Below are 25,275 nucleotides of genomic sequence, written 5' to 3' on the forward strand. Positions count from 1 at the left end.
ATAATGAAAGTAATTAACTATTCGTAGCCCTATTTAACGCAATTACGGTTAAAGGTAATAATTATATCGAATTTAGTAAAGATTTTAGCGCGGTAAATTGCATAGAAGGTCTCTTTAATTAATAATAAAGGGTAACGGAATTTAAAAATTATATTATTAATATTTTTATAATTAATATATACGCGTACTTTATTATTTAGTTTCTTAATAAGTAAGACTGGTATTAATATTTCGAATTAGAAAGGCTTAATAAATTTCTTTTTAAAATTATTATTAACTTACTTTTTAATAACGTTAAACTCGTCGGGGTTAAAAGTACGGCCGCGAAAGGCAGGCGGCGTAGTTCCCGGACAGAATTCGAATTTAAGATCGTAAAATCGAATAGGGGGAAGGACTTTGATACCTTCCTATTTAAATATATTAATATAGTACCAATATTATTTTGGGAATTTAATTTAAATTTAAGCGTCGGTCTTAGGAAGTTTATTAACCTTTTTATAAAATTTAATCATATCCTCCGATATAATTTTATTAATAGAAATATTATTAATTATAAAATAATTATTAATAACCTTTTTGCAACGGGGAAAATCCTCTTCTTTATTAATAAAATAAATAGAATTAGCTACCTTTATTATATAGAGCGTATCCTCATCTTCTTTGCTAATTAAAGTATTAATCTATTAATAGAAATAATTATTAAAGAATCGTTTATATTTCTAACCTTTCCTTTCTAATATTTCTTTAATTATATCCTTTATTAGACCGTCATTAATATTTCTAAGGTCTAAGGCTCCTCCTTCCTCTTTTCTTTTATTTTCTTTAATTATTTTTTTAATATCCTCCTCTATATTAATTCGTATCGTATAGATAATGTAGAATTTATACTTTTCGGTTAGCTAATTAAAGTTTGATATAGATAATTCTTTAATATTATTAGGGTTAATAGGACCTTTAAGGATATTATAAAATGTAATTAGTATATACTAATTAATATTACTAGTATAGATTTCTTTAATTATTTAATAGGAAATTGGAGAAACGTAGAGGCCGGTCTAAGATAATATAACGGCGAATATAAGTATTTAATCCAGGCCGCTAGGGGTTTTATTAATAAGTGTAGTTCCTAAGCAGTTAATAACCCAGCTTTTAAAGCGGTTGAATTATTAACGAACGGCTCTTTTTATAATCGTAGAAATAAATAGATAGCGTTTAGATTCTTACTATAATAATAACTCCGGTTCCCCCTCGTTAGGAATCTCCTTATAAGAAAGTTTCCTATATATAGGACTTATACAAATTATTTTAATAGGAGGCGTATATTATTTAGTTAGTAGAGTATAACGAAGGTAAATTGGAATTTCATAAAGGAAATAGCCGCGTTATTCGTAAGCGGAACTAAAACGAAGGGAATCTTTAGGCTAATCGATACCGGGAATATAATAAAGTAATTAAGGATAATCTAAAATAATAGAATTATCCTTAATTAAATTATAAGTAAATAAGTCGATAACCTCGTAGTAAATGCCTACTTATATTATTAGTTGGAAAAAGTAGGTAATATTACCTTTAGCGTAGCTATTAACGAAGTAAAGAAATTTAGAGGTTATTAACTTAAAATAAGAGAACTAATAATAATAAATGAAATAGCAGTTAATAAACCCGAGAGTAGTATAATTATTATTAATAAAAGTAGAATAATATAATTTACGTAGTTTATAGGATAAGTAAATAGAAAGATTTAATAAATTAGGGTATTTATAATAATTATTTATTAAAAATTCATTTATCTTTATAATATTTAGCTATATAGGAATAAGCCCTTATTTTCCTCTTCTTTATTCTATAAATTAGGGCCTTTAAATACGATTTAGTTAGGAGGCTATATATTTCCCTAATTATAAATAGAACCGTTCTTATCACCTATAATGAGACCGACGAAGCCGGGTTAGTAAACGGGGACCGGGTAGTAATAACCGCTAGGGTTAAAGGTATTAGGAATTAGAGTGCCTATAGTTGGGGTAGTACTTATAGCGTTAATTTAATAGCCGCCGATATTATAGGGGTGCTATTAACTATAACCGTATTAATTTTAGGCAGGTTATTAGCTATTAGTACTATTATCATTAATATTATTATTATTACCGCTATTTCTATTTTTATTTTTATTCTTATTATAGTTAAAGGGCTTAATTTCCTTTTTAAAGTTAATACGAGAGCGACATTCGGCCGAAAAATATCCCTTCTTACTACAACGGATATATATTCTATTCTTTATATAGAATTTAAAAATTTCGTTACTAATCATACGAAAGAATTAAATATTAGAAACGGATCTAATATTAAAATCTATAGCGTTACTACTTTAATTAATATTAGGCTTAGGAATAGAAGCGCTAATGCTAGTAACAATACTAATTTTATAGAAGGGGTTAGCGTTCTTCTCGCGCTAATTTTTATCCTTTAGGTTTTTAGCTAAATTGTAGGCTTTAATAAATTATTCTTTATATTTATTATTAGCGGACTAATCGCTTTAATAAATAAAGGTAGTACGGATACGTTTATTAATCTGTTAACGAAGGTAATAAACCTTTATACCGTTATTAAAACCGTAGCGGTCGATAAGGAGGGTAAACTTCTCTTCAAAATCTTACTACTTTATTCCTTTAATTATTTTTAATTCCTTTAATTCGCGGCGAAAGTAAATAATAACGTTAACGTTATTATATTTCTTATTGAATTCGTCGAATAATTCGAAAGTTATGTTCTATTTAGCGGACTTATTAATAAGGATTTTATTAAATTCAGTTTTAATAATTTCGAAGTGAAGACCTTTAATAGAACGGACGATTAATAAAAATTTAATACACTTGGTAATAAAAGATTTTAGTTCGTCAACCTAAATTAATTTAATGCGGAGACGCTAAGCGTAATATTTAATAATATATTTAATAGAAGTACTTTTATTATCGAATGTAAGAGATATAATAATATGTAATATTAATGTATAATTACTATTATTGTTAGAAATTATTATTTTGGAGTTTTTAGGGTCTTTATCGTCGTTAGAGTCTTCGTCGGGGGGCGGGATAGCTTTAAGTTTAGGGATAGGCTCGACCTTAAAAGCGACGATAAAATATTAACGAAGGTTATTAATATATTTAAAATACTTATTATATTATTTCTTATATGCCTTTTTCGAATTTATATGGAAATCGGGAAATTCTTATTTTAGGGCAATAATATCGTTATTAAAGGTACTAATAATATTAAAATAAATATTACAGATAGCGGTAAATTCGTCGGCGTAGCTATTGCGAAGGTCGTAGATAGCCTTATTGTAATTCTTAGTTATCTCCTACGTATAGAGGAGGGTTTAAATTCGGATCGTAGCGATATTATTATTGCAACGTTTAATATTATATTAGGCGGTAGCGAATTTAGTTTTAAAAACTTTAAATTCTTTTTGTACCTTTTAGGTTTAAATACGGGTAGTAATAATATTATTGTAGAAAAAATAGTTAAAGACCTTAAAAATTACTTAAAAGACGGGGAATTAAATAAAACTAAACGTATATTCGGTAACGATATTAATTTAAACCGTTTAATTATTATGGGATTCGAAGGCTTAAGTAACGTTAGAATAATATTTTTAATTAGCCGGGTCTAAAATAGCGAAAGTATTAATTATAGTAATAGGAAGAAAATTATTAGTTATTAGGAGAGCGTATAAAATAATATCGTTAGATATTAATCGTTAAATTAATACGCCGGGTAGGTAAAAGGGAAAAAGAGAATACGAATTGCTTAATAGTAATATTTAGCTTAGTAATTTATTTAATTCGAAATTAAGATCGCAACGTAGGGTTTTAATTATATAGGAACGAATTTTAACTATAAATCGATAATACTAAATTAGCGACGTTATAACAATTAAAATTAATTATAATCGCTCTTCCCTTAGGTAAATACGCGTAGTATAATAGTAAAGTATAATAAATTATTATAGGGCGAGAGGGTACCATTAGGGGTAGGGTAAAATATACGTTATTATACGAAGGAGAGAAAAGGAAGTGTATATAGAGGATTAGCTATATAAGCGAGAGCCTAAGTAGGCCAGTCCGTACGCGCGCACGTAAAGCTATACGTAACTAAAGCATATAACTAATGCGTAAGTATATAGCTCTAGGCTATAGTGTTAGGTCTAATATAGTACATGTATAGTCAATATAGTACAACCACATCACAGGCTAGCCCTATGATAAAATGTTAAGAATAATAAATTAGGAAAATAATTAATTAGCAGCTTAGTTAGAGAAAATAAAATAGGATAATAATTATATTCGTTAAAAATATTTTAAAGAGGAGAAGAAAATGAAAATATAAAGGAGTTTTGTATAGAATATTCGAAGGCTCTATAATATAAATAATTTAAAGAGTAGGTTATAAATAAAAGAATAGTTAGAGTGGCTAAATAATAGCTTAAATTTAAAAAAAAGAATAGGGTTTATATACGGATAAATTAATAGGTACGCGGATTATATTATTATATACCCTAGACGTTAGATTCGGATTAATAGATTTAAAGATAGCTAGCTACTTAAATATTATAATAATTAAATATTCCCCTTCTAATTCGTTTTATACGTAGGTATAAAAGAAAAGTTGGGATAGGTTCCCGTTCCGGGCTGAGAAATGGCGTTTGTTCGTTCTTTTCTCGCATTTTTTTAATGAATTAATCCTTCGAGAGGTGCGAAAATGAAACCGATAGTGATTGTAGCGAACTATATTTCTAAATATAGCGGTCAAAACCCTAACCCTAATTCCAACGAGCCGGAATTAGCGTTAGGGTTCTTTAGCCGCCTAGTTGATATAGGTAGTCTACTATCACTATAATACGTAATACTAATGTCCATTAAATTCGGTAGGGGTGGTAGGTAACGCCCTAAAGTAATTTAATTTAATTATAATTAATTTCTAGTATTAAAGTAAATATTTATATACTATATAAGTTTTTTTCGTATTATAAAGTAAAAGTATAAAGTAAAACGAAAATATTTTATTATAGAACTACAAGAATATATAAAGTTTTAAATATATTTTACATTTATAAATAAGTTATAAGTTTGTTTATATATAAGTAAGATATTCGATTATATTAGTATAATATGAGTTTTCTAATAGTTTTTATCGTTAACCTTTGGCTAAACGAAGTATAGTTTATTATAAAAATAGAGAAACGATTTTCTAAATTAGTATTCTATACATTCTTTTTCTTATTATTTCCGAGCCTTCATTATTAACCTTTTAAACCTCCGAGGTACTACTATTGTTTCATCGAGAGTATCCTTCTCGAGGGTATCCCTTTTCCGTTTGCGAGAGACCCTGTTTGGGACTTTAGGACTCTTTAGCCCTTCACCATCATTCAGACTCTCTTCAAGAAGAGAAATAAAGTTTGGAGAGGTAAGGCGGATAGACGTATGTACCGGCTTAGGCGGGGGGAAGTTGGGCGTGAAGGAATCCGAGCTGGCTCCATCAGAATCTAGAAAACACGCCGTCAACCACGCCCCATAAGAGACGACTCCAGGCCACCCGAGCCAAGGGGTGAGTCACTCCTTGACTTCTTGGATGTCAGTGATGAAATTAGGCGCGGTCGAAGTGATATATCTACCAAGTAGCCCTTATCAATGTTCTATCCTAGATAGACGGAATGGTTAGCTGTGCCTCCAGTCATTCAGGTTTGGCACAGGGCGCGGGAATCGAGAGCGGGCGAGTGAGCTGGGATGAAAAAGTTGAGGGGCCTGGCGCCTGGGGCGGAGATAAAGGAAGGAAGGTACGGGGAAAAGAAAGAGATCAACTCAACTCAACAAACTATAGGTCATCTTGAGTTAGTCCCTTTCCCTTGGAGCGGGGGAACAAGTTCTTAAGACACATAAGACACTACGCGGAGAGAGAGGGTGGGAGGGATACTTGATGTCAAATGTCGCACCTAGTAGTATAGCGCACTTTACTGGAGTATTAGGTTATGTAGGAACAAGGAACTCCGTAGATTACCGTGAACGGAGTGACGGGACGACACTGTACTATATAATATACGACAGGGTCAGGTCATCAATCTTAAGGAGAAGAGAAAAACGTCGTTAATTATTAGGTGTATAGAGTGTCGTTCAGTCCCCAAGGTTATTGCCCCAGTGCAGCCGTCCCCTCCACCCCCTCCACTCCACCCTCGTATCCGCTTTCCACTACCCAACATAATAGTCCTTCATAGTCTCCTCACAAGCGTTGTACTTAATAGCACTCAGCGTCTCATTTTCAAGGCGATCTATTACCCTAACCATCTCCTCCACACTCATCTCCGCACCATATCTCTTTTGCACATCGGCGACGGCGGCATAAAGAGCGTTTTCGCCAAGCACGATAGAACGAGACAGAAGATTTCCACAAGCAGTACTTCCAAGGACAAACCACCCACTCTTATCCACCGCTTCCACTAAGACTACCGCTATCCTCTTCAATACCTCCTATATTATGCCTTTATAGAGTTTCTCCTTTATATCCTTGGTGATCTTGTCCCGCACTTCGTCCCTAATGTTTTCCTCCCACTTCCTACCCGTCTTTCGGTATAGTTTGTCAAGCTAACGGGCTACTTCACCACCGACTTGCTCTCCGACTTCTAACCTAACCCAATCCTCTAGCTTTGAGCAATATTTGACGCGCGCTTCAAGGGCCACATTACGGGCGAGGAGCTATTTGGCGAGCTTTTTAAGAGCCGCGTCGCGGATAAGAAATTGTTCCTTAATGGAGGAAAACTTTGAAGGGTCAGTTAACGCTTCCAAAAAGTCGAAAGCAGAGGTAAGGGCGGGAGGGGGGGCAAGTCGAGGTCGGAACGGGTTGCGAATTGTAGGCGCTTTCCGTTTCGATCTATAGAAGAATAAGTTTATTAGCGGGTAACTAGGTCTTATAAAGGTGGTGTATTAGGCTGGAGGAACGTACCCGATGGATTGAAGGGTTATATTAATTCTTAACTTTGAAAGGTATTCTCCTACGTTTATTCGAATTGGTAGTTGCTTAGACCAGTAATAATGCATTTATCTTCGCAATCAAAGTAAGGAAGTAAGAATCCGCTTACACTTACTATTCGTTTACGCGTCTAAATTAGAATTAATATTTGGGCGGTATCTTAAAGTTTGCTAGAAGTAGTATAGGTAGGACTGCTTAGTTGCGCCTCTTATACTTCGTAATATGCTAGTTCGTATACTATAGTCCCCGGGTTAATAGCTTGCCCCCCGGCACCCTTATATAGTTTATATAAAAATCTATATTTCTTATTCATTATTAGTTTATTACGGACATTGGCATGCGAGAAGATTGATAGGAGTAAGGCTAATTGTACTCAAATCTCGATTAGGAGGGGGAACGAATCTAGGTAGATAGAGAGGTCTTTAACTGTAGCAAGAGAGTATAGAGCATCTACGACGGCCGTAGATACTAGCCCCTTGGGTTCTAGAGGCTGGTTTTTGGGCGCTATAAAAGTTAGCGGCTATATTAAGATGAAGCGTAGACGAATAAACCTTTTCAAACCAAACGCTGCTCCACCCTACTCCATAGTAGGAGCCGTAGGCGAAGAGCTATATACAAATTCAACAAACCGTATACTCTCGGGGTAGATGAACAGATAAAGAGGAACAGTGCCAGACTGGACATTTTTAAGCAGGCATTGGCTGCGGAGTATAATTAGAACTGTTCGTTTTTCAGTATTAAAGTACAAGTCGGCTCTCAGGTCTGATATGTGCCGAGTAAGTCCTCCATCCGCCCAAATAGCTTATACTACCCAGAAAAACAGATCGATCTAGCAACTTTCCATATAGTCGTCCGTATTAGACGCGGTTGGCACGTTATCGCCGTTATATCCATCGACACTATTGGAAGAATTATCACTAATGCAGATCTCAAAGCAAGTATGGTAGTAGGGTTTAAACGAACGACCTGCCGCTCTCTCGTAAAGATACAACTATCGGTTTAGTTCACTATAATCGGGAGGCAAGACAGCAGAGAAGCCACTAACCGCAACATCTCCGCCCGCGGCCCTATCGAGAAGCCCCAATCTTTTCTATAGGTAAGCTTAAGGAGTAGGAATTGGCGAATTTTTATGGCTTCTCGACTATAGATATACGTTACCTTAAAATACAGCAATTGGATTGAGTCGGACCGGCCATATACCCAAACGGGTATATAGCACCAGGCCGTAGTAACTTGGGAAAAAGGCAGGGCAAGAAAAGGGACAGCCTACCGCTCTCGCAGGAAGATGTAATTTCGGCTTGGTTCACTATAACCGGGAAGACAGCAGAGAAGCTACTAACCGCAGCATCTCCACCCGCCACCCTATCGAGAAGCCCCAGTCCTTTCAACATCAACAGGTGAGCCTGAAGAGTAGGAGTTGACGGCTTCTCGACCATAGGTACACGTCACCTCGAATTGCATCGACCGGAAAGAGACTGGACTCCTATACATCTCCCTAGAGAAATGCACAGCATCAGCACCGCGGCGAATAGAGGAGACGGGCAAGAGGGCAACTCAGCTGACCCAAAAGGGGGCTTTTCGCTCTGTTTCTTTATATCGGGTTGCGGATGGGGGAATGCGAGGGCTTGAAGTTTCAATGACGACCTCTGAACTTTGTCACTTAAAAATTGGTGAAAAGTGGCCTGTTGATGAGGAAGGAGGAAGAGAGGCCGGGCAAGATTCTGAAAGATTAGTGGCACGGGGTTGAAAAGTGGGCTTGCCGGCCCGGTCATACTATATTCGGGGCAGGGGGGATAATCCCACTGTCTTGATTCTCCCGCACGACTCCCAGTCGCCCAGTCACCACTCACCACCTGGCATGAATGGCATATCAAAAGAGTGAGTTGAGTGCCTTCGCGCCAAGCCTCGGATCTGCAGGAAACCTTGGTCAGTCAACAGGATGACGACCGCGACACTGTCCTCGACGACTCGGGGCGTGATCGGCTCGCGTGCGCGTCGTGTGCAAAACAAAGGTTTGCAAACAGATACCTCGAGTCAAGTGGAGCAGGCTGCCTTTTGTACTGCAGTACGTACCAAAAGTGTAGCATTTGAGCTTAAAGACCAAAATGCGGGAGACGCTACTATTCTCGTTTCATTTGAAAGATCTATCTTTCCCTAGCAGTCTTTCGAGAAAGTGGTTGCAAAAGTCATCAAAAGGTGCTTTTCGTCAGTAGTATAAACAAGATTCTCGAAGTAGATTTTTACATAACGCAAACAGACTTCAACTGACTTCAAGAGTCTCCACAAGGCCAGAAAACGACCCCACCTTACTAACCCGAAAGAAGTAAGGCAGTTTTTGGGCATAACTCCACACGCGAGCCGATCAGACACTCGGGCCATGACGTCGAACGCTAGAGGTACACCTCTGCCGGCATTTAATTTGTTAGCGTGGTACCGCCATGTCACAGAATTTGACTGGTTGGTGGTGGTCAGTCCAATGATATTTTGTACGAACAATAAGGACACTCTTGGGGTGTGGTTTGGTGTAAGCGTGTCCGGAATATTTTTCACACCACTTGCCAATTCATCCTCGAGCTCGAGAACCAGAATAAGGTGGACAAGTAACATCCACGAGCGCTCCATTAGCACCTCCAAGAGCACCTCCACGGAGCGGCTCCTCGCTTGTTCATCTGACAAGGCCGTATTTGCCATCTTGTGGTTCAATTGCACCGGGCCGCACTACCTTATGTTCCGGACTGGAAAATCACCAGCATTGGGTCGCTTGTTCCTGTCTTACACTTCTGTTTGATCCAATGTATGCGGTCTCACCAACGAATGTGCCCGGTCTTTCCATTGGATGACAGATTTTACACTTTGTTGTTAGGAGTTACCAGCTGTATGGCGGGTGGTGAGCGTCACGGAACAAATGTGGGGTGGATTGCCTCCGAGCCCGGTCCATCATTGCATGACCGTGCCCGGGCCCTGGCCTGCCCTGACTAAGGGCGTGACAACTGCGGTCGTGGTGTATGGGGCGCCGAGTGGCCGTCGGCCATGGCGGTGGAGGTCGGAGGTCGAAGGCGGAAGCGGAGGACTGGAGGTGGTGATGGGACGACGTGGAGCCCACCTTTCGTTGTTTGCTCTGCGAAATGAACGCCTGTGCACGTGACCGATGACCACGCCGGGCCTCTTAATTGGTTGCTCCAGCATGATCAGGTATGAATGTGGCTGCCGCGTGTGGCCGACGGCGTGGCTGACGTATACGCGACACAGACCAACGCGCTGGACGCCCGCAACGACACTTAACGAACCACGGGCATCCACCAATTTTCCATTATTTTCTGTGCAGAAGTGCTGAGAAGTTGCGCCGCCGGTGTCGCATCACACACCAACTTTGCCCCAGCCAACTGGCCACCATGTCCTCATTTCGTTGAAGCACTCGATGTCCGACGCTTTGTCCTCCGGCAAGGGCGGTAAAAAATCTTCCGCATGCTGGAGTGATAATTGGTGCTGCGTTCGTACTGAATTACTAGCCGCTTGGTTCAAGTGTCCCGAGGGAACGAAACGCTAATTTAGTTTGGTGCACCCCAGAGAAAGTGGGTCTGTTGTAGAATAATTGGATAGTATACAGTTGGAAAGAAATGTAGCATCTTAAAGTGATGGCCTAGTTATATAAGGATGATTTAACGATATTGTATATTTTATGGTGTTATATGTATTAGATATTATTAATAAGTGAAAAAAAAATTGAATTTAGAACGGATGCCTTGGATGTTTAGAGTCTATAACTCAATAGTGTGTATTACTTCTAGTTCTAGTTCTTTTGAGAAGGACGAAGGTAGCGAGCTATAGAAAGATTCTTTTAATATTAATATTATTACGATAGGGTGTAATTAAATGTATCTATGTACTATATTGGGCGCTTGAAATCAATTTCATATTTGCCTTAGAAATATTAATTCAATATTAGTCTATATGAAGATAGAATTTAGATGTTGGCGTTTAGTATTATTCGTGCTTAGTCTAATAATAAATATATAGATTGATAGAATTAAGCGTTTAAGAAAATAGGTGGCTTATAAATATTAGTAGGATAGATGAAGAAAGATAATAAGGTATCTAAATTATAATAATTATTTGTTTTTTTAATATAACGTCCCAAGTACTTCTTCCCGAATAATTATTCGTCGTAGAAATCGAAAGGAGGGTCGCGGTCGAAGCGTACTATTAATTATTATAAATTTAATTACGTATATTCACTACGGAAGTCGTATAGGCAAGAGTATAAGTCCTAATATTGTAATATTTGGTAAGAATTTTGAAATCTAATTTAGAATATTAGTTAATTGAAAAAGATATTATATAATGGGCTAATATTAATAGAATGTCTACTACTATATTATATATATATTAAAGAGCACGCTTTATTAGTTTAAGAGTATTAAATAAACTTTGATAATTAGAATGAAGAGAATTCTTTAAACTTTGTTGACGATCCGTTGGTGGAGGAATTTTAATTGCTTGAAGACGAATATAAGGATAGGTAATAAATATATTAAATATATTTTTAAGGATTTTAAAGTTGGTTAAAAATACGATCTACCGATAAGTTAAATAATAAGGAGAATTTTAGTAATATATGAAGAAATATAACGTAATAAATGCCGAAAATTATTGTAAAAGAGAATATAAATATTATAAAGAATCCTATTATTAGAATAAATCTCTATATTTTTTCTATAAAACTTTAAATAACGAATTGCTTTGTTAAATTACTATATTAATTCTTTTTCATTCTTTAATCCGTACACGACTTTCTATTTTTTATTAGTGCCCCCTAGAGCGTAAATTCAAATTCGGCCCTTCGTGGCTCTTATACCACTAAGGAATTTAATATCTTAAACCTGGCTCTGAGGTTATTTGGAATGGAAATATTTATACTTTTTCTAATAATCTAAATTATTAGAAGAACAGGACGGAAATAATTACGATCGAGGATAAAAAATTAAGATTAGAGTAGAGCTTAGATTAGTTATCATATTAGTTTTGTATTTATTGAAATTTATTTGTAGTGTTTAGGAATTGGATAATTGGTAATAATTTTATTAAAATGAGAAATAAGAATATAGTGATTTCAAAATATTTAATATTTTAGTATTTTTAATATAATTTAAAATTATTACGGATTATACCTGGATAGTCTGCTACCGCTATAAAAATGAAGTATACCTATACGTTATATAACCTTATAGTAATCGAATCGAACAATATTCTAATATAATAGAATATTATAGTAGCAATCTCTACCTAGCTATTTGTGACGAACGGCAGACTTGATCTGCCTAAGTGGGATAGCTGAAGGTAAAGACTATCAAGTGCAGTTCGGTGAAGCCAAAGGGTTCACAACAAGTATCGTTATACGTGTCTCTGGTGACGATGGTCTATTGACTACTGTCGAACTATCTGACAATCTGAGTTCTCCAGTCGTCCCTTTATATCCCACATGTCTGTCGCGGTGTATCCTATTCTCTGGTACTCGCTGGCTCATCCTGAGTTCCTGCTTTACTTTGAGTTCTTGCTCACTCGTGAGCGCCCTTGGTTGACGTGCGCCCTCTGGTCCAATCCCCGTTTGGGGTTACACTGCCCTATCTTGGCATGACTGTTGTGTCCCGATGGCTTGGTCGGCCCGTGTACTCGCTTAAGTTCGTAACACTATTCCTTATAGGATTTATATTTTTACTAGGTATATTTACTTCTTTATAAAGTATTTAATCCTAAACTCGTATAGGGAATATTATTAAGTCTTTTACTACGAGCAATATTGTACTCCTTGTATTTTCAATAATATTTTGCGTAATTATAACGAATATAATAGGAGCCTCATAGCTCCGGTACTATTATAATTATATTTGGCTATTATATTGGTTATTTTAGTAAATATTTAATTCGATATTTATTTTTTCTATAGTTAATTTTGTAAGTCCTTTAGTATTGAATTCCTTAAGCGGATTAGTTACTACCCTAATTGGAGTCTATATTTCGTATAATAGATACTGGTTTAAGACGGCGATATATATAATTAGTTTAGTATTTTTAACCCTGGTTTCTACGAGTTTAATATTTATTATATATAAATTCTAGTTTCTTAGAAGGATTCCCTATTAAAATTATATTAGTTCGTCCTATTTAAGAGCGAAATAAAGCTTCTTTCTAGGGTTCTATACTAAAATGTAATTTAATAGTAGGTAGAATAGTAGAAGGATGTAAATAGGCAGTTTTTAAATAAAATATTATTAATAATATATTATTATTATTAATTCCTTTCATATAGTATAGTATTTTTCTTTCCTTACTCTTCCTTCCACTCCGTATGAAAGAAAGACGATCTAGTTTAATATATAAAAAGTCGTAGACTTAAAGATAATTAAATTTTAAATACTCTACGATTTATAGTTTATTATTCTTCCTCGTTGTTGTTACAAGACTAGCCCGTGCCTTGTCGCGATGTGCTGTCGCTGTTGGTATATATAATTTAGTACTTGTTATGAGCTCGTATTTCGTACGTATATAATAGGGTACGTGCAATTGTATATAATATTAGCTGGCCATTTCGTACTCTCTCTTGCTCTCTTTGTATAATTATATATATTTTATATACCCCCTAACGTCGTTGTTGCCTATAATAATTATTAATTTCTAGTTTACCTTCTATATTATGTTAGCGTTATATTAATTTATTTAAGAAAGAGTATATTTACGTTTACCTGCGCGGCGACCGTTTTAAAAATACGTTATATATAATGATTTAAACGGAGTAATCGGCTATAGGCAAAATTGAAAAGCCTATATAGGGATTTTTAATAGGATAATTATTATTATTGGACTTGGAGGTATTTATAAAATAAATCATACGTTAAATATTTTTTGCGTTACCTTCGGACTCTAAATTGGTGTTACCTTCGGGGTTTAGATTGGTATTATCTTTGGAGCCTAGATGACGCTATTCCGTAATATAACCATTAGTGTTGGTGAAGCTGAAGTAGGATGTATATGGCGATTTAAGTAAGTTAAGAGTAATATATAATCCTTTTAGAGGGCGTTGATAAGAGTTTCGAGCTTGGTAAATAATTGATATATTGAAAAATGATGTCGGGTTATTAATAAAATAAATAAAAGATATGAGGGGAGAAAGTAAGAAAGTAACAATAGAAAATAAAAAGTAATATATAGATATATATATTCAGTATTAGATATTATTATTCTGTTTTTATATTATTGTGAATCCTTAATTTTTGCTACTTACGCGTTTCATTTTAGGTTGCTTCTTCGCTTTTTTAATAAGAGGCGATTTAGGTTTAACGAATAGAAATACGTAAAAAAAAAAACCAGCTGTAATGTTTCTTTTAATCCTATTCTTTACTTTTTAATTATATTGAAGTATTTGCGTTAATGTTTTTAATTTTAGTATAAATATAAGTTAATATATTAAACGAGATAAGAAATTAAATTTAAGGGGCGAGTGGCAATTATTAGTTATAAAAGTGGTAGTAAAAATGAATTATTATAATATAGAGTATATATAGCCTTTTTAGGATTTAGAAATATAAGAAAATATAATAAAATTATATTTCTAATTCTTTATTATTATACTTAGCGTATTAGGTATTTTACTAGTAAATATACTGCGTTTATATATTTAAAATTTTTATTAAACTATTAAATTATATTTAAAATTCTTTAAATTTCTTATTTAAATTAGTTTGTTTAAGAGTAAACCGCACCTTTTTTTTTAAGTTTCTTTGCTGCAATAAGATTGTCTTATTCCTTAATCCTTTCAGCAATATTGTAAGGAGGGAAACGAGGGGGATTAGAATACTAATAATAATTAATAATATAATTTTTAAAATAGAGAATATAATATATTTTATAGGATTTGATATATATTGTTTCGATTTAATGATGTTTAAAGGGAGATTGATATTTAACCTATATTTAATATTAATATATATTAAATTGAAGATATTGTAGCGTTTTACTATATTATATTTATAAATATATTTATATAGCGGTTGGGTTTTATTATAATAATTTCTAATAACTTCTTTGGATGGTCTAGGCGTTGGGAGGCGTATTTTATTGATTTCTATTGCGTTTAATAACTTACAATGAAGGGAATTAGAGATATATATTACTAGATGGTAAAAAAAAAAAAAAAGTGGAATTTACTAGTAGATGAAATCTAAATTAAGATTATTTTAAAATTTACTAGTAGATTTATTAGTAGACGAAATATAAATTAAGATTATTCTAAATCTTATTAGTAGATTTACTAGTAGACGAGATCTAAATTAAGATTATTCTAAAATTTACTAGTAGATTTACTAGTAGACGAGATCTAAATTAAGACTATTCTAAAACTTACTAGTCTTACTAGTAGACGAAATCTCTTACTAGTAGACTTACCAGTAGACGAAATCTAAATTAAGACCATCTAGTAGATATATTAGTAGACTTAGAAGTAGCGTATCTATATTAAGAATATTATAGTAGACCTATTAGTAGTGTCGAACTGTTTTTGATAGTAGATACAATGGATTGGAAATTATTTTTAGTAGATACGATAGTAGATTTGAATTAATTATAATATATACGATAGATTGGAGTTAATTATAGTAGATAAAGTAGTAAATAAATGGATTAGGATTTAGGTAAGTGGAAAGAGTTTTAGGTATTTAAAAATCGATTTTAGTAAGCGGTACCGAGAAACGATTTTGGGTATCCGAAATTCCATTTTATAATTGTACGAATATAAATAGTATTTGAGTTAGTATAAAATTAAATTTATTATTATTATCCTTAATAGATGAAAAGATAACGATGACAACTGTAATTAGGTCGTAAAATACCGATATTTCCTCTGGTCACGGTAGTTCTGATCAATCTGAAGTACTGTAATCTCTTCCTACCTCTAGGCACGTTTCACCAAGATAATGGCAGCTTTGACCTTCAGAAAAACAGTTCGAGGGAGGCTCTGGTGGTGATGAAGGTGTCACGATGACCCATAAGGACGTGGGAGGCTTACCACAGCAATAGCTTTAGAGTGTCTTCAAAGTCGGATTGTCGTGGACGAGACCATCGCTGTTGTGTATAACATCTCATTGGTCAGCCCTAATTGTGGAGCCTCGACCGCTGTCTTGGTTCCTGCTTTCCGCTTCCCGCTTCCTGGCGCCCTTCCTGCAGTTTGCCATCTGTACCTCCACGCACATGGATGCATTGATCTGCCCCTTCTGAAATAGTAGCCGTGAGCTTCCGCAGCCGCACGTCTTGCGTGTATCTCATCTTTCCTTTTCCCCATCTCTTCAGAGAACTCCAGTTTCTCTTGCAACCGAAGAAACGATAATCAGCAACAGCAGCCAGACCAGCTTTCTTCTGTTTCAAGAACGAACACCTACATGCTTAACCACGACCTACGAAATTCAGCAGTTACCTCTTGCGTTTCGATGTTTTTGTCAGAGTAGTGGCCCGTGCTCTCACTCCTCCTCCACGGGTATTTATAGACCGTCCCCCCAACCCATTCCCATCTCTTTTTCTTTTCCCCATCAGAATCATCCACCTTTTCCATTTTCCTTCTTCCCCAAAAGACTACCAAGCCTTGTGTCAATCTTGTGCACTTCTTTGAAGTTCTTAACAAGCATTCTATCCTTTCCCTTGTCCCTCATTACGAAAATAATTTCCCTTCGCAGAAGGACTGCACACATCAGCTTCCCATGCGCTCAGAATTCCGTTCAGTCTCATCACTTGGGCGATCGACGCCGTGGTTGCTCCTTGTTCACGAGTAGACTTCTCATGGATTTTATCCCGACTCACCCAATTGCCAACTTGAAAGAACAGGTAAGATGAGGCAACCAAGACTGAACTTCAGAGCGAATAATGGCTGACCTTGACGTGGAAGCTTCTGAACTACAAAGACACTTCTGAACCGTTCGACCCATACCAGCCGGAAATGGTCCGGGTTACTTCGACAGTTGCATGCCCAGGAACCGCGGCAGAGGCGTCCTCCGGCTACGAACACCAGGCAGCAACCTCCTGCCGCTATTTCGACAAGCCCATCATTCCCGTTCTTCCCCGTCAGGCCTCTTAAGAAGTTGACAACCCTCCAGAGTTCCTGCCCAGTACTCGCTTTCGCGCGCGCTCGTTTCGCGTTCCTTTCCTCTTTCCTCTCATCAGAGAACAACAAGCTCTACTGCTGTTTTATCAAACGCAACCACCATTCAAAAGCATCCATCAAGACGATCCAGAAGACATTCGTCATCACTTGCCGAGTTTCGATTCTATCGGCTAAAAATCTACAATGCGCAACAACGACTACCAGACTTCCGTCCTAGCCGGCTTCATCATTCGCTTCCTCTACGCGATAAACAAGATCATCATCGACGCGAACAACATCGTCATCGACGCGATAATTTCCATGGATTCCTTCCTCTGGCCCCTGTGGACCGCACTTGCCCTCTCCGTTGACGAGACATTTCACAACGCCCCTGCGTTCTTTTCTTGCTCTTCAAACCAGAAAACCACCTCTACCGGTCCCGCCTCACAACTATCCACCATAATCAACAAAACGCTACAATGGATCGAGCCCTTCCTTCTGCCAACACCAACATCACAAGAAGATACCACCATCACAGAAGAGAGCCTCGAGTTCCTCGAAAGCAGAATCGACTACCTCCACAACTTTTTCGATGCCACCATCGCAGCTATGACCATCACCAACCCTCGCTCACCCAAGCGCGATCCCTCGACCGGACCTTCTTTCATCAACTCCTCCACCCCTGTCCGTCACACTCCAGTGCGGTCACAGGTAGACCCAGTCGCAAAAACTTGCGCTCCTGGGAGGTACTCTGTCGTCTTCTACGAACACTCTTCGGGAAATGCCGACCATGCGAAGAAGGTCTTGATGGTGTGGCATATGCCGCACCCAATGGACAACATGATGGGGGAGGCCAGTGGGGTTGCCCAGGCTGTTCAGGTAGCTGGCAATCTTCAAGGTTTGTGCATCTTCTCCTGACATTCATCAACAACAAAGAAAACTAACCAACCAATCTCACACAGAAGTCGTCTTGCAGAATAAAGCACCAAGGCCGCCGCTCCCATCAACGAGCTAGCCAACAAGACGGGTTCCAAGGCTTGCATGGATAAGCAGGTCGAAAAGACCACTTGCATCTTGAGCGGAGGAGTTGTGAAGGAAACGGATGCGTTGACTTTCGGTGCTCCCTCCGAAGAGAAGGCGTACGGCGAAGGGATCTAGACGGGTCCGAAGTCTAAGCCGACTCCCAAAGAGAAACACGCCGACGGAAACCTACCTCTGTACAAGAAGGTGCACTTCGCAGAGAGTACCAAACCCCCGATGCCGGACACTCCGGAGATGGGAACAGAGGGAGCACGCCTTGCTACGTTTGCCAAGACTTGTGTAGCAAATTCACCACGACTGGGCCTGACGGTACTTCAGTCCATCAACCTCTATTATTATCATAGCAACGGCAGCCATCTAACCACAGTAAATATTGCGGCAATATCAGACATGAACCCGGAGCAACCTTGAGAAACCGGCTACTCCTTCACCAAACAACCTTAAGCCCAAGATGATTCAAAACGATCCGCAGTGCTCAGCACTTGCCACAATTTTCGTTCGACTACTACTTGTCGCCATCGACACAGTCACAGAACTCGACACAGTCATCCTATGGCCGTTCTGGAATGCGGTCACCATTTTCATTGATCACAAGTTCGAAACGATCACCAGCTTCTCTTTCCCTTCCAGGGTCGCTTATTGACCAACCAATCCATAGACTTAAGAGCTGGGTTGCCTCTCCGGAAAGCACCATTCATCGCCTCTTGAAAAAATGAATTCCAACAACCACGCAAATCGTTCCGCGCTTGCCGCGCTGCTTGTCACCTTGCTTCTTGCTCTCAATCAAATCATCATCGACACAACCATCAACGGAATCATCGTCATCGACTCCTTCCTTTCTCCTCTTTGGATATCCTCTATCATCGTCATCGACAGAATATTTACCGCCACAAAACTGTTCACCTCAGGCCTTGGTCCCGCCTTCCAACTCTCTAACGCCATCGGCAAAACGCTTCAGTGGATGGCCAAGCAAGTATCACCAACAACAACGGTATCAGAAAAGGAAAGCAAAATCGCCAAAGAGAGCCTCGAGTTCCTCGAAAGCAGAATCGAATACTTAACAACGTTTCCGATGCCCCCTCTTCAACTCCTTTCTGACATCATGCAACAGTCTCCCACTTTCAAGCACTTCACCGATAGCAAAAGTGTCATTCTTTGACATCATGCTCAGCATCCCCCAAACGCGGGAACCCGGGCTAGAGGTACCGGTACCTTCAACAACCCAAATGTGGCAATTCTGGATGTGGCTGCCCGCTATTGTGGAGTGATATATGCTCGGTGTTGTGCGACTTCTGGCGAGAGCCGATAAACTCTATAAGGATTGGATCGGAGACATGTCTGATCTGCCAGGACAAGACCCAGGTGGCGCTAGAAGCCCATCTTTGTCGACAGAGAGAAGAAAGGGGAAAAGCCTCGCGGCCCTCGCGTGATTCGTGACTTTATTTCGGGACGGATTTACAGCAACTAAATTGACATCAGGGTTCGTCCATCTTCCATAACTAGACGCTTATCGGTTAGAAATTGACCAACTAATCTTTAGAAGCTCAACGGTTATTCAATCATCATGACTTCTTCCACGACTTCCTCCTCCTGGTTTTGCGATGCTCGCCATCCGGCTCGTCGTTTTCACCTTTCACTCGGTTCGATCGCAGCGCCATTACAAAAGCAACCATCAAGCCGATCCAGAAGACAGCATCACTTGCCAGATTTCGAGTTACACCTCCGGCTACATCACCGCCAGAAGTTACACCTGGACCGCCCTCTTACGCGGATGCGACGAGACCAAGACCAACTGGACCATCAACTTCCGGGAATGATACAATCATATCGGCTACTATTTACAATGCGCAACGACGATCACGCAACATCAGCTATTAGCCGGCTTCTTCATTAAAGTGCTTTGCACGCTAAACGCGATTGCCACCAAATCAAACGCGACCGCCATCCAAGCAATCATCAACGTCGACACCGTGTTATGGCCCTTGTGGACCACGCTTGCTGTCTGCATTGACGACACTGTTCTTCGATATCGCGATCCGGGCCATCGCGGCATTGATAGTCAAACTTCACGAATCGATCGCTGCCGATTTTGCCGAAATCCGACAACAAGCGTTGACTTTTGGTGCTGCTGTCTCCGAAGAGAAGGTGGACGGCGAAGGGACCTAGACTGGACCAGCGTCTAAGCCGACTCCTTACTCTGGCCTCTTTGGACAGACCTCTTTCACCATCTTCATCGACAGAGTTTTCATCAACACAATCCTCTTCACCTTCGGTTTCCAGGAACAACGCACGCCTGGCCCCGCCAGCCAACTTTCAACCATTATCGGCAAAACACTGCAATGCATACTCTAACTGATATCAAGGTTTGGCCATCTTCTCCAGGCATTTATTAAGGACCACAAAAACTAACCAACCAGTCTCACAGCATCATCAGCAAAACACCACGGGTCTCAAAACAACATGGTGATAGCAGCCACTCCGACCATTGCCCAGAGACAACCGACTGACGGCAAAGCACATCCCGCGCTATTCTCCAACTCCTTGAGCCTATACTTATACATCTGGCACCTATCCGTCTTCCTCCCCAACGTTTTCGGGGCTACATTTCCGGGGCTGACAGAGAGACGGGCTTATTGCCAGATGGAGGCACGGATCACCAACACGAAACAGGGACGCGACACGAATATGTCATGCGATCTATCAGAGTCCGAGAACTGGTTCTGGGAAGGCAGGAGGAACGACGCGAGGAAAGACGCCGAAGAGAAGAATCCCTTCGGTCCCAGCTAAGACAAACTCAAGAATTTTTTTCCGACCTACGACTCCATGGCGAAATGCCCGAAGAGCAAAGAAATGGATCCAAGATCTTCCCCAGTCACTCCTTTTCCCAAAGCCAAACCGCACCACAGCAGCTCCACGCCTCCAGCTTTGAGCCTCGCTCCCATCCACCCTCCCTCGCGACGCTATTCAGAGGGCGCCGTTGAGTGTTACCGTTTGTCAAGCAAGCCTCGGTATGTCTCTCCCTCCCCATTCTGCCCTTCACTTCCACTCCTCTTCAACTCATTTCTAACATGAAGTCACTCGCAGTGCCTGCAGGCTACTCCCATCCGACTCCCAGCTTTCCAAGTGTTTCCTCCTACCAAGCCCGAAGAGGGGATGGATGCCCCTTCGTGGTCATGGCTTTGGCGTAAGGGCAAGGTGGACCAGAGATTTCTTTAAACAGGATTGATTGGGATCATTATGACCTGGAGAGTTTCGAGAAGGATTCCCGAGTGTCCTTCCATATTCCTGATAATTGCCTACCGGAGATTTCATAATCAGCCACTCATAGCGCCCACCCTCGGACATTTTCCTCTACATCTCTCACTGCACCATTTCTTCACGGTTCGATTTATACCTAAGGAGTTTCCTTCAATGTCATTTTCGGATGACGGGCCCGCTGGCCGACCGCATCAAGGGTTATGGGGAAGAACCAAACCAGCAATAGTTCCAAACACAACTTCTACACCAGTACCGGCACCACCCCACTATTCTATGAGGAGAAAGACGAGAACATCTCACAGAATGCACTAGAAGCACATTTCGCCCGACAAGAAGAGGAGAGGAATAAACCTCGCGGTCCCCGCGTTATTCGTGACCCGATTTCGGGACGTGTATACACGAAACTGAACTAAACAACAAGGTTTGTCTATCTTCCAGACACTTACATACTGATCGAGTTGAGGACCACTGGGAACTGACCAACCGGTGTAACAAAGCAGACATCATCCGCATCTCCCCGGCTCCGGAAGAGGGTTATCGAAATGAGAGCAAGGGCTGCGAGATGATGGCACAGGTACGAGAAGTTTCGGTCTGAGGGGGAGGAGGATTGGCAGTCCCTTGGGTCGGCTGAGGCTTGTGAGAAGAGGAGAGGGTTCTTGGACCGGGGTTCGGACGAAGAATGACGTCTAACGAGACACAAGCGGTACCGTACGCGTTCGTTTCGTATTCCTGTCCCCTTTCCTCACACTTCAGAGAACATAAACCTCTTCTGCTCTTTCATCAAAAGCAACCACCAAAACCATCAAGACGAACGAGCAGACATCATCACCTGCTAGACTTGAACCACATCGACCACAAGTTCAAAATGAGCAGCCACGACCACCAAATCTCGGCCTTAGCCGGCTTTCCTCACACTTCAGAGAACATTCAACCTCGCTTGTGTTTATTGCAACAGCAACCGTCTAATCATCGCAACCATCAAACGAAAGGATTCAAACATCAAACGAAAGCACTACTCATCGCCTCTTGAAAAAATGAATTCCAATAACCACGCAAATCATTCCGCGCTTGCCGCGCTACTTGTCACCTTGTTTACAGGATGAGTATCTGTTTATACATAAGGGCCCGTAATGGGATTTAGTAGGATGGGAGTGGCTAAAGGAAGAGGTTCGGCGAGAGAGAATTGGAACTTGATAAGGCTGTCTTTGATGACATTTTTGTACATACGGCCATAGATGGTGTAAAACTCGGGATCCCGTCCGCTCTCCCATAGATAAGCCACCGATTGGTGGCTTATCTATGGGAGTCATTTTTTGTAGATTTCAACAGGGGTTTGGATGACTCAGCTAAAAACGCCGCCCCCGTTTCTAGAACCGTTTTCCATTGCCTTCGCCGTCGAGTGCACCGTTCCACTTACGCCAAGCCCAGCTGAGTGGGCGAGGCATACACTACACAAGGTGCTTACCCCTGCCATTTACTCCTGACACCTACTCAGAAGGGGAGTGGTTGGCTTTTGGGAGGTGTGGTTGGCTTTGGTGAACACTTTTCTCCGTACGTATACCCTTCAGGCGAGTTAGAATGGCCTCAAGATATAAATTGCATCTTTACTATCGGATTCCCGACTGAACCAAACAAGCAAACTTCTGTCCCATTCTAATTGCATTCATTGTATATCCATTCTTCCTAGTTGATTCTACCGCATGAATTACGGCCCCTACGTTGCGAGGGTTGCGTTGGTTTTCATATGAAACCCTCCTTCCGAGTTTTCTAATGGATTTCTCCTCCAAAACATGCTAAGCTCGTAAGCCATTGCAGCTTGAGAGGGTATTGTTTTGAGTCTCACGGTGCCGATCGCACTCCATCCATATGCAATACGGAAGGGATGGAGCTACAAAAACCGCCGATACCGCCGACTGTACTCGACGTCGAAGAACGGAAAAGAAGAGCATTTGCCGACGTCGACGAATTTACGGTAACAACACATGAGCGTTCGCTTTGTAAGAAGACCAAAGGCCAGCGAGAACGCGCGTGGTGTCTATGGAATAGGTAGGTACCTTATCATTTTGCTGTTTTCTTTGATATTGCGTACTAATGCTTTTTAGATTTGTCACAGATGTGTTACAATTAACACAAAAAGAGGCTGATAAGGTTTGGTTTGGTGTGTGCCAAAATAAGAAAAAGTCCATTGCTATCTGCAAGAGCTTTCTGGCCGACTATACACGCTATGCAAGATGCAGGCGTCTGTGTATAGACGGGACCGAGGAACAGAAACAGGTACCAACAGTTCAATCAGTAGTGACTATTATTGCTGTATGGAAGCATATAGTAGCTCAAGCTGATGCTGTAGTGCTCGCGAAGAGAAGGGATCAAGATTCAAATGAAGATTCAGACGAAGATTCTGAACAATGGACATTGCTTGGCAACCGTGGGAAGGCCCGTGGAGAGGTTATCCAGGTAGATTCCCTCCTTACCCATACCAATACTGTGTACTGACATTTCTTCTCATAGTGGATCCAATCAACTCTTGCACAAAAGTTCAACCTCTCATGCAAACAAACATTTGAGAAAACTGCAGCCACAACAGATGATGTTCTGCTTATTCTTAGCACTTTGTGGGAACGCGCAGTCGATATACCTTGTGATCCTAGACATCGGCTTGCCTTTCATACATTGGTGCTGATAGGAAGCATTGGCTTTCGGCCCGGCACTTATGAGAACATGCTTTATCGACAAGTCAAGCTACTTGTCATTCGCGATCCGGATACAAAGCAGGCAAGGCTTGTCGCTGAGATCACGATCAATCAAAACAAGCTATCGGCTAACAAAATTGATAAGGGGGCAGATGTGTATGTATTCTTGCCTTTAACCGTTGATCCAAACTAACACTTTTCTAGGGTGACCTTTTCTGCTACTATGGTACCATGCCAGATCGTTTGTTTAGTTACGTTTGTAGCTATTCAAGCTCTACATGATGATGCCTTCGAAACAGAGTTTTCGTCCTTCGACGAATTACTTCAGCGTCCAAACTTGGAAGATGTTGATTGCATTGAACTTAGGTGGAAGGATGGGATGCAGGAAAAGCCTATCTTTCCCTTAAAGTACTACAAATATCTGGAACTTTGGAACCGGACATGGTTGGTAGCGGGCAACAGAAACACTCTCCGGCCCTATGCGCTGCGAATCGGCGGTGGAAATAAAATTGATGGTAAGAACCCTTTACCCGTTTCCCTTACTATTTTGCTTACAATTTTTACACAAGGTTTCCTTACATCCGCTATTCGAAACCACATCCTGAGCCATAACACAAAAACATTCGAAACCTCTTACCAAGCGAGGCATATTCCACACAATTTGATGTCATTCGTTTTCGATAGTACATCTGAAGACGATTCCAAGCTATTCAAGCTACTGGCCTCGGCATCCTTGCGTAGGGATGACAAAGCACCACTTTATCCGACAGCGGCTACGCTAGAAACGTTTGAAAATCGCGAGGATATGAAAGCACTTCGCGCACAGCGTTGTCACTTCCGGGAAGAGCTCAAACTCTCTGCAGACAGTAGAGAGGTAAAGCAACTTACCGCAAAAATTGGAGATCTACGGACGGTATTATCAAACTTGGCTGTCAAGCAGGCTCGAGAAAACTACTTTGCTAAAGTTGATTCCCTTAGGGCTCATGGCCTGTCAACCGAAGATATGCCAGCCCCCCCTCCAAATCCTTTCAGATGCTCCTTCGGTCCCAGTTTACCTGCAGCAACAATCATTGGTCGATACTTGAACCCCAAAGATCCGGTTTCCGACACCGCTACGAAAATGGTTTTTCCAAATTCGAACGA

The 25,275-nt window shown here is 39.7% G+C and overlaps 4 protein-coding genes across 4 annotated transcripts; all 4 read left to right on the top strand.

The window, feature by feature from the left end:
- The first annotated feature begins 17,242 nt into the window (after positions 1-17,242).
- B0H65DRAFT_312323 (uncharacterized protein) lies at positions 17,243-18,488 on the top strand. Its single transcript, XM_062823320.1, has 2 exons — positions 17,243-18,041; positions 18,106-18,488. Exons 1-2 carry the CDS (start codon positions 17,348-17,350, stop codon positions 18,156-18,158), a joined length of 747 nt encoding a protein of 248 aa, XP_062677545.1. The 5' UTR covers positions 17,243-17,347; the 3' UTR covers positions 18,159-18,488.
- Positions 18,489-19,534, top strand: B0H65DRAFT_312378 (uncharacterized protein). The gene is made up of 2 exons (XM_062823321.1): positions 18,489-18,493; positions 18,573-19,534. Exon 2 carries the CDS (start codon positions 18,897-18,899, stop codon positions 19,341-19,343), a length of 447 nt encoding a protein of 148 aa, XP_062677546.1. The 5' UTR covers positions 18,489-18,493; positions 18,573-18,896; the 3' UTR covers positions 19,344-19,534.
- Positions 19,535-20,648, top strand: B0H65DRAFT_312379 (uncharacterized protein). The gene is made up of 4 exons (XM_062823322.1): positions 19,535-19,664; positions 19,725-19,878; positions 20,005-20,547; positions 20,602-20,648. Exons 2-3 carry the CDS (start codon positions 19,786-19,788, stop codon positions 20,365-20,367), a joined length of 456 nt encoding a protein of 151 aa, XP_062677547.1. The 5' UTR covers positions 19,535-19,664; positions 19,725-19,785; the 3' UTR covers positions 20,368-20,547; positions 20,602-20,648.
- Positions 20,649-22,944: 2,296 nt separating this feature from the next.
- On the top strand, positions 22,945-24,850 carry B0H65DRAFT_532623 (uncharacterized protein; the record flags this gene model as incomplete). The annotated part of the gene is made up of 5 exons (XM_062828961.1): positions 22,945-23,488; positions 23,545-23,896; positions 23,951-24,288; positions 24,337-24,647; positions 24,702-24,850. Coding segments are annotated over exons 1-5 (1,314 nt in total), but the record flags the coding sequence as incomplete, so codon positions are not given.
- Positions 24,851-25,275: the final 425 nt, after the last annotated feature.

This window comes from Neurospora tetraspora (genome assembly GCF_033439725.1).
Source record: "Neurospora tetraspora strain CBS 560.94 chromosome Unknown B0H65scaffold_8, whole genome shotgun sequence".
Lineage (NCBI taxonomy): Eukaryota > Fungi > Ascomycota > Sordariomycetes > Sordariales > Sordariaceae > Neurospora > Neurospora tetraspora.

What these genes read in the sequence shown, in the direction of transcription:
- B0H65DRAFT_312323 (XM_062823320.1), top strand. Translation starts at nt 17,348, where the DNA reads ATGCGCAACAACGACTACCAGACTTCCGTCCTAGCCGGCTTCATCATT. An exon ending in GGTAGCTGGCAATCTTCAAG is followed by an intron (nt 18,042 to 18,105) that starts GTTTGTGCATCT and finishes AATCTCACACAG; the next exon opens with AAGTCGTCTTGCAGAATAAA.
- B0H65DRAFT_312378 (XM_062823321.1), top strand. Translation starts at nt 18,897, where the DNA reads ATGAATTCCAACAACCACGCAAATCGTTCCGCGCTTGCCGCGCTGCTT.
- B0H65DRAFT_312379 (XM_062823322.1), top strand. Translation starts at nt 19,786, where the DNA reads ATGCTCGCCATCCGGCTCGTCGTTTTCACCTTTCACTCGGTTCGATCG. An exon ending in AAGCCGATCCAGAAGACAGC is followed by an intron (nt 19,879 to 20,004) that starts ATCACTTGCCAG and finishes CGGGAATGATAC; the next exon opens with AATCATATCGGCTACTATTT.